This window comes from Macrobrachium rosenbergii, chromosome 42 (assembly GCF_040412425.1).
Source record: "Macrobrachium rosenbergii isolate ZJJX-2024 chromosome 42, ASM4041242v1, whole genome shotgun sequence".
Lineage (NCBI taxonomy): Eukaryota > Metazoa > Arthropoda > Malacostraca > Decapoda > Palaemonidae > Macrobrachium > Macrobrachium rosenbergii.
This window is the reverse complement of record NC_089782.1, coordinates 6,026,070-6,034,068: the sequence shown is the minus strand read 5'-3', so window position 1 is coordinate 6,034,068 and position 7,999 is coordinate 6,026,070. Positions and strand designations below refer to the sequence as shown.

Here is a 7,999-nt window from a genome sequence, read left to right as displayed (position 1 = left end):
TATATATATATATATATATATATATATATATATATATATATATATATATATATATATATATATATATATATATATATATATATATATATATATATATATATATATATCTGTTTCATTGTTGCTTGTTACTAAAGATCGTTTCGTTTCAAGAAGTAAATCAAGCGGTTATCGAGAACGTAAAAAATGTTTGTGGCATCAGTTATGCATGTGAGATTTCTGGAAGAGCCGTGTCATAACTTTTCCGAAGGGGATGTAACAAGTTCGGTCGGGATTCGTTGCAAAAGAGTATGCATTCAGCGTCTCGCCTCAGATGATCAGGTCATGTCTTGACAATCATGGGATATCATCACTGAAAATGATCAGCTGAGGAAAAAGATGCCTTTGATTTTATTTTATAAGCCAAGACAGACTAGGTGACCAATATGAGAAATAAAGAACGAATTATGAAAACAAATATGAAAATAGTGAAAGTCAAGAAAAGAAGGTAAAGAACAATCCACCCCCACAGTTTCCTTATTGTTATTGAGTGATGTCAAAGGGACCACGTTTGGATACGCACAGCACCTACACGTGCAAGCACATAAACAACCGCACATATTCTCAAGCGAACTACAACCATGCTTGCAGACTTTCAGTACCAGCCCATCTCTGAACAAAAGAAGTGAAAGGAAAGTATAATCCATTTCACTTCGCTGTTGCAAGAGCCACCTAACCTCGAGCGATGGTGCGGGCCAGGTCGGGACTTCTCAATCTTTTCCAACAAAGGATAATTGTGTTCCAGATGTGGAGGGCTTCGCTGCACCAGGTACCTTTTCAAATTGGGGGAAAAAACGATAGAAATTTAGCCAATTTGACTGGCGTACGAACGAATACCTGCCTGTTACAGCGATAGCAAATTGCGCTGGAAAGGACGATGAACGTGTTGCTTACAGAAATATGAACTTGAAATTGCGTTCAGGGATTCGTCCTCTGAAAGTCTTGCGACACATGAATTGTAAAGTTCGAAACATCGCTAAGTCTCCGTATGTCTGTTCCATTTAATGATGAACTCCGTATGACGTCAAAATCTTTTTCTACTGTTGAAACAAGCAATCTCTAGAGAGGATAATCAGTTTCCCTATTGCTTGGCCGATACAGGTTTTTCTCCCTTATATCTAGTAGTATATCTGAAACACTAAGGCGAAGATTTACCTCTTAGTCATAAATAACAACTAATTTGACCATTTTCTTCAACTCACGTACCACATCCTTTAGTCTATTGAAATCCAGCATTCTTTGCTTCTCCGTCTATATACCGCAACAATCTCCCTTTCGCTTACCCAATGCTCTGTTTGTTTTCCTAACATTAGGGACTAACCTCGAGAAGATATGCAGCAATACTTCAAACACCAACTACCAGACAACTCAGAAATTGGAAAAACATTCATCATAAACTTTTCAGAAAAAGGAGATCCATAATTCATTGCAGACGATGTACATTACATGAACATTACACATGTGCCCATTTTTTCACCAGTGCGGTGTTTCTCTCTACAGCAGTGTTTCCCAAACTTTTTTAGCACGTGACCCCTTACAGTAGTACCAAACCTGTCATGAGCCCCACATTTATGAGCCTTCTAAAATCGTACTAATTTTAAATGACACAGATATACTTTAAAATTTTAAATATTAATCACAGCAGAGAGAAAAATAAAATCTCCATTGATCTTTATCAATGTTTATGAACAATGACTGATTTATTAACATTCTAATCATAGTTAGACCCTCCATGACCCCCAGAAAAGGGGCTCATGAGCCCTTTTGGGGTCATGACCCCCAGTTTGGAACCCCTGCTCTACAGGGGGTGTCTTAAAATATATTGGAAAAATAAACAAACAAACAAGAAAGACTACTTTTACATCAAATTCATCATGTAATTACTTTATTATAGATGAAAATTTATGCAGAAACTTGCCTAATCTCGAAGCTGATTTATAAACAACCAGAGAGGCCTCATCAGTAGCATGTTGCCCTTTATATGTTGTGATGTTCGCTTCCATCACAGATGGGCTCTTGCCCTTCTTGGATGTTAAGACTGTTTCATTACACTCGTCTCCAAACCTTCAGTCCAACACTTCGTTTGTCCAAAATATAAGAACTGTGCACCTCTTAAAGCAGCCTACCACCTACTGAACTCTACTAATCAAACCAGCTCTTGTGTGTTATGATACATACTTCTGCACATTGTATCTCTTCATACCTCACCGTCCCAGCCTTACGTGTTCTGCATTCACTGTGAAGGTAAATCATCCCAGCAGCCTCAACCCTATTTTCTTTCTTGACATTCAATTACACCACTGACTGCATTGATAAAGCAGAACTGGGCCAAGAGGCCTTCCATACATTCCAAGTTTCTCTTCTACTGTATTTTACCCTCAAACATTTACTCACGTTTTCCTCTATGACCTGACGACTTCCATTTATTCACCCTACCTACTAACATTCATTGTTAACCTTCTGGCTCCCTTTTCACCTCATGAGCTCACTCATGTAAACACTCACTTTCTACTTTCTCCTCTTACGAGCATTTTCAGGTAGTTTATCTTTACTGCCACCAACTAACATTGTAAATGCAACGTCTACATTCCATCCATAACTCCTTTGTGACTGTATCAAGCAGTCACACAGGCATAATGCGTCCTCAACTCTGACTTTAATTAGAAAAACTTCTAGTAAATCTCAGGCAGCTACCATTAGCGCCACCACCCATTAACTGATTAAACGATCTTTATGACTAATCAGCCATGCACCCCAACCACTTTCTCATTGCCTCCATATTGATTCTAACAAACTTTATTAGGTCAGTGTATCCCACTTACTATATTTGGTTTCCCCTGAGGCTTCTTACAAAACTGCTTTGTTATTTGTCTTACCTCCCCAGTGGAAACCGTTTAAGGCAATACTAAGGACTGTCACATCCTTAATAACATGACGTCGGTGGTGGTCATTTTAGATTCAGTTGGTCTCACGCTATGGCATGCCTTTGCCTATGTACGATAAGATATGAAAAGGAGTAGAAGGCCTGGTGTGGACCTCAGGACTCTTACAAAATAACAGAGACGAACGATATAGTCACTTCACCATCTTTTTATTTTTATAGTGCGTAATTGCTATTATGCCTACCTGGTAAGCGTGCTGTCACTCATTGCATCTTATCCGTAGTTTTTCAGTTCATGATGCATTTCCGTTGTTCAACTATTTTATCAGCACTTTTTGTTCAACAATGTTTGCAAATAAATTTCATCTAGATTAAGGGGATTCTCTGACAGCAACTTAGAAGTTGCAATGCCAAGTGTCATAAGAAATAGAAAGACATCAAGGACCTTCGATTGCAGATTTAGCCACAGAAATTCTCTTTTAATAAACTTTTGCAAAGAGAACAGGGAGAGACAACATCTCACTGAATATCCAAAAATGAAAAGGTCAGTATTCCGGTATGTGTCATATTTAAACATGTTTCAAAAGGATGTCAAAGTATAGGAACGTGTCCTTCAGGAGGATCATATCGGTGTGATCCGGTAACTCCTTTTGGAGATCCAGATCTCATAATCAATGGAACTTGAATGCTTATGATGTAGTGATCCGATCTTTTGCTGACGCTAATGCGCGCTGCTGCACTTCGAATCTCTGTTCTCTGTGTGTATTGTTCCCTTTCGTGAATTAAGATGCCTCGTCATGCTCACCGAATACGTTTCGGAGGGCCCAGCTGTGTCAGGGGAGGATTATCTCCGGGCAGTCAACCACACTGAATTTATCTTCGCTAGTAATAAGTTATCAAGCTCGTCGGGGGTCAGTAAAGAACAGAAAAACAAGTACTAAAGCTTTCATTCACAAGCAAAACAGAACCAAACCCAACGCGACAATAGGACAACGTCTATATTTTTGGTCGCGTTCCCAACAACGCCAAGAATATTTGCCTCTCTCAATGATGACAGAAGGATATGACGTTAAATCTTCTTACATTCACGCAGTAATACATATAACTATGTATGTAGTGTCACGCGCGCATATGAAAATATATGTGCGAGTCTTTTATTGTACATATATATCACTTTTTGTTTAAACAGTTCATTTTTTGAAAAGAATAACGTATGAAATAAATGGGAAACCTTAGAAATGTTACAGTAAACATAAGATTCAAGAAACGAAACAAAAGTCACTCACTTCCTTTTCCTCCCATGCATATTCATCATTCATCTCTTTTCATATTTTATATAAACGAACGAGAAAAATACTGAAAACGAAAAATTTAACAATGGCGATAAATGAAAAGATTACGGGTAAAATTTCGACATTAGACTATTGTAAATCTATTGTTATGACCCTCGTTCACGTAATAATTCAGTTGCAAAATCATATGAGTAAAAAATTAAATGTTACCAAGGGTTTTTCATTTTATGAAACTTCCATTCCAGAATGTGACTTGTGTTATGTTGTAATCAAGAAGTTATAAGAACAGCCACTTCTGCCTACTATCAATTGTAACACCTAAAGTGAGAGACATTACACTTAGCCGAGGCGGGCGATGGAGTTTTGGTCTCCTCCGTCCTGTCAAAGCTGTTCATCCAAAACATTTGGCTGAGGCCATCACGGCGGGTTGACCGGATGCCTTTAGCAAAGGATCTATGGAAGAGTTCATCCGTGATTACTAGAACAATCAGGTACACTCAAAGGCTCTCAGATTGCCATAAACAATATTCAAGTGCAAATTTAGCTTGGGGAAACCGTGGCAATTTTCTCATAAAGCTTCATATCTGCAGAGGCAAAGTAAAAAAAAAAAAAGTTTTTGACATAAATTATGCGTCCAGACTAGACTTCCTTTCCGCGAGAAGAACCAAATCGTCATCAGTTCGTAAGAGTAAATGCTAGGATCTTCCTCCTTTGTCCTGCCTCACTTGCACCTGAGAGGATTCGGAGGATTGCACCGGAAAATTCCAGTGACCAGAGAGATGACAAAAGAAATTTTGTTGGTGCCGAGGAAGATGTTACGTGTTCCTTGCTATTCTAATTTCAGAAGAGTTAGGACTATGTCAGTATCCTGACAAAATATGGAAAACTCGGCTGAGCTCTATCACTGAAAAAGGGAAGAAGAAATTGAAAGTCATTTTATGCTAGCAGTCACCCAACCCGAATACAATACATGGATGGACGCATGGCAGAGAGCGGATTCTATGAACCTGACCCAAAGATTCGAGAAGATAAAAACAAGCTTTGTTATACTTTCGTCCCACTTACAAGCAGAGCTGGAGAAACTGAATCGTTGTCTACAAGAAACGTTCTCCTAGAAGTTTCAGAACGACGCGTATAAACTACATGATTATGTATATCTCTTTCGGGAAGTGACTGAAAATGAAAAGTATCCGAAACATTCCGTAAAATAACTTACAAAATATTTTGAAGAGATTTCTTCAAGGTCAATGGAAATCGGAAGCTTACTTTTGAACACAAAAGACTGATAGTCTTTACACAATAAGCAAAAAAAAGCTGTTTTCTCTAAACACACGATTCCCTTTAGGTCCAGTTGCAGTTATCGGAACCTGACGAGTGAATATTCCCACACCAAGTAAAATGACTAACTCGAGGAAGAAAATCTGTCGACGAACTTTTCATTATATTATACTTAGTGTTTAACACAAGATAGGCGAAGACGCTTGTATCCCAAACGTTAAAAAAAAAAAAAAGATTTTACAGTGACTGCTTAACAAATTATTTTATGCAGATATTCTGAACCTGCCGCGTTGAAACGATTAATAGTAGTTGAAATCTTTTAAATGGAAGAGAAATAATTCCTTTAGAGTTGTCAGCCCTTGTGCATTCTGACTTAGTTGCTCTTTCTCCACAGCGTGTGCCGTTATGTATCTAGGACTTATTTTCACGAAAAAACATTCTCAGTTTCTTACTTATTGCGGGCTTAATTTTTTTAAATTCTAAAACAAATATTGGTCAGTTTCAGACCTGCTAGAAGTATAGGACTGGCATCAATTGAGCAGTTTTTCACACATGGTCAGGGTGATAACTAGCAACGTTACTTATAACTAGATAAGTCAAGCATTAATCGCAGAATCACTCAATATCCCTCAAAACTTAGCTTTCAGAATCGTACTAGTTATTTTAAAACAACCTGTTATAAAATCCGAGCTGAAAGGAAAGTTACATGAGGACGCCTTCTGTCATCTTGGTACCAAGTAACCGATACAGTTTTTCAACATTATTACTTTCTGAAACTGAATTCATTATGATTATATTGAGGTACCGTAGTGTTGCACAGGCTCTGTCATGAGCGCGTGAAAATGTGTGGCTCCAGTTACTATAGTCTTATTGGTCTTCCGTTGTCCTGAAGCAAGCTGGAAAAAGACAGAGAACGTGCTCGTGTGCCAGTGCCTCCTGTGTCATTCGAAATAGCATACATTTCCAAGGTATCTTTGATAGAGAGTCGAACCCTGGCCAGAACTTACCTGAAACGGGCATAAACGAAAAGACCGTCCTGATGATAACATTTGGTTAAATCAATACCTTATAACAATACGAAGAAAAAATTGTTCAGCATCTCTTTGAACCAGGAGCTGAAAAAGCGTCTTTACTCCAGTACAACAACTGAGTTAAGTTATCAAGTTATAACGGGAACTGTGTATCTAGAGCTGGATATTGAAATGGGGCCGCAGTTTACGCTGTGCCTCTTATGACAATAGAGATAGGCTACCGCTGCAGTGCATCACTTCGTTTATGAGATATCGTGTGGATCTGCAACTGTGAACAGTTAACAGAAGTAATGGCTAAAATTCAAAGACGACTAGATTCTCTGTATCTTTCTTTTATTTTTTGTATTACATGAAATACACTACTGTATGTTTTTCCTCAATTTATTTGTCTTATTTAGTAATTTTTAAATTTTCATATCGCAGCTTCTTTCATCATCATGGTCTAATACTGAAGGCTTTTCAGTCATTCACAAACACAATTTAGAAACTGAATATGACAGTAAAGTTCTCCTTTGAAGCGGTTTGAAAGAAATACCTATTTACTACTGTGAAAAACTTTATTTTGAGAGGTTTACTTGATTTTATACCCTACGTAAGCTTCTGCTATAAACGCCAGAGTTAAACCGTTTAGATGAATCCTAAGCCTCTAGCTTTGTCGAATATTGATGTTTATTGCAAAATGAATAGCACGGGTCAAAGCAGAAATAATTAGCGGATTTACATCTCTTTTACAAACTACTCTTCATTAGCCAAGCCTAGCGGCACCGTGTGGCACTTACGGACAATTACAAGTCAACATTCTAAACCTCTTTAACTGCACGTGATTTCTATAGGTCATTTCCACAGCATCTTTCTCAAGTTGCCAAAAACAGTGTTTCAGAAATCTGACTTACTTGTTTCTTCAAATCCGGTGTCCAAAGCACAGTGAATATTCCCCCAGGATCCAACACAGTCTGGTGAGAATGGCCTAAGGAAATGTTGTCGCCTAATCCAGACAAGGGCACCGTCATGTCGAACCTTAAATTCATGTCTTCGGATACTGCTGCCTCCATCCACGAGACAATGACCAGAAACAGACAAATTGTCGACACCATGATCGGCAGCCCCTTGAGGGAAAAAGACATGAAGAGCGTTGTCACTCGTGCTAGGAAAATCAGGCGTCTTTCAAATGAGCTCTCAGAAATTCAGGAAAAAAAACTTCTTACCTTAATGGCTTTATGATTTCGTTTCCAAATTCTTTCTCTCTATCTGTCGCTCTTCTCTAAAAAAAAACGCCGAATTATTGAAGCTGCTTTCGAAAGCAACTGATACTTTTGTCCTATAGGGAAATCAATGTAATATATTTTGAAGAGACGCGCGTTATGCTTGCACGCTTATCTAAAACCATTTTACAAACAAGTAAAAATCTATAGGAGGGAATAATTGAAAGCAGGCATCGTAAATGCTGAAATAAACACAAAGTATTTACAGGTAAAAGTTAT

At 38.1% G+C, this 7,999-nt stretch overlaps 1 protein-coding gene across 1 annotated transcript in view; it reads right to left on the bottom strand.

Moving 5' to 3' along the window:
* Positions 1–7,613, bottom strand: part of LOC136827607 (DBH-like monooxygenase protein 1) — a 25,220-nt gene extending 17,607 nt beyond the window's left edge. The window contains exon 1 of the mRNA XM_067085082.1: positions 7,412–7,613. Coding sequence (XP_066941183.1) covers positions 7,412–7,612 — 201 coding nt within the window. The 5' untranslated portion in view covers position 7,613. The remainder of the gene's footprint in view (positions 1–7,411) is intronic.
* Between the last annotated feature and the right edge of the window lie 386 nt (positions 7,614–7,999).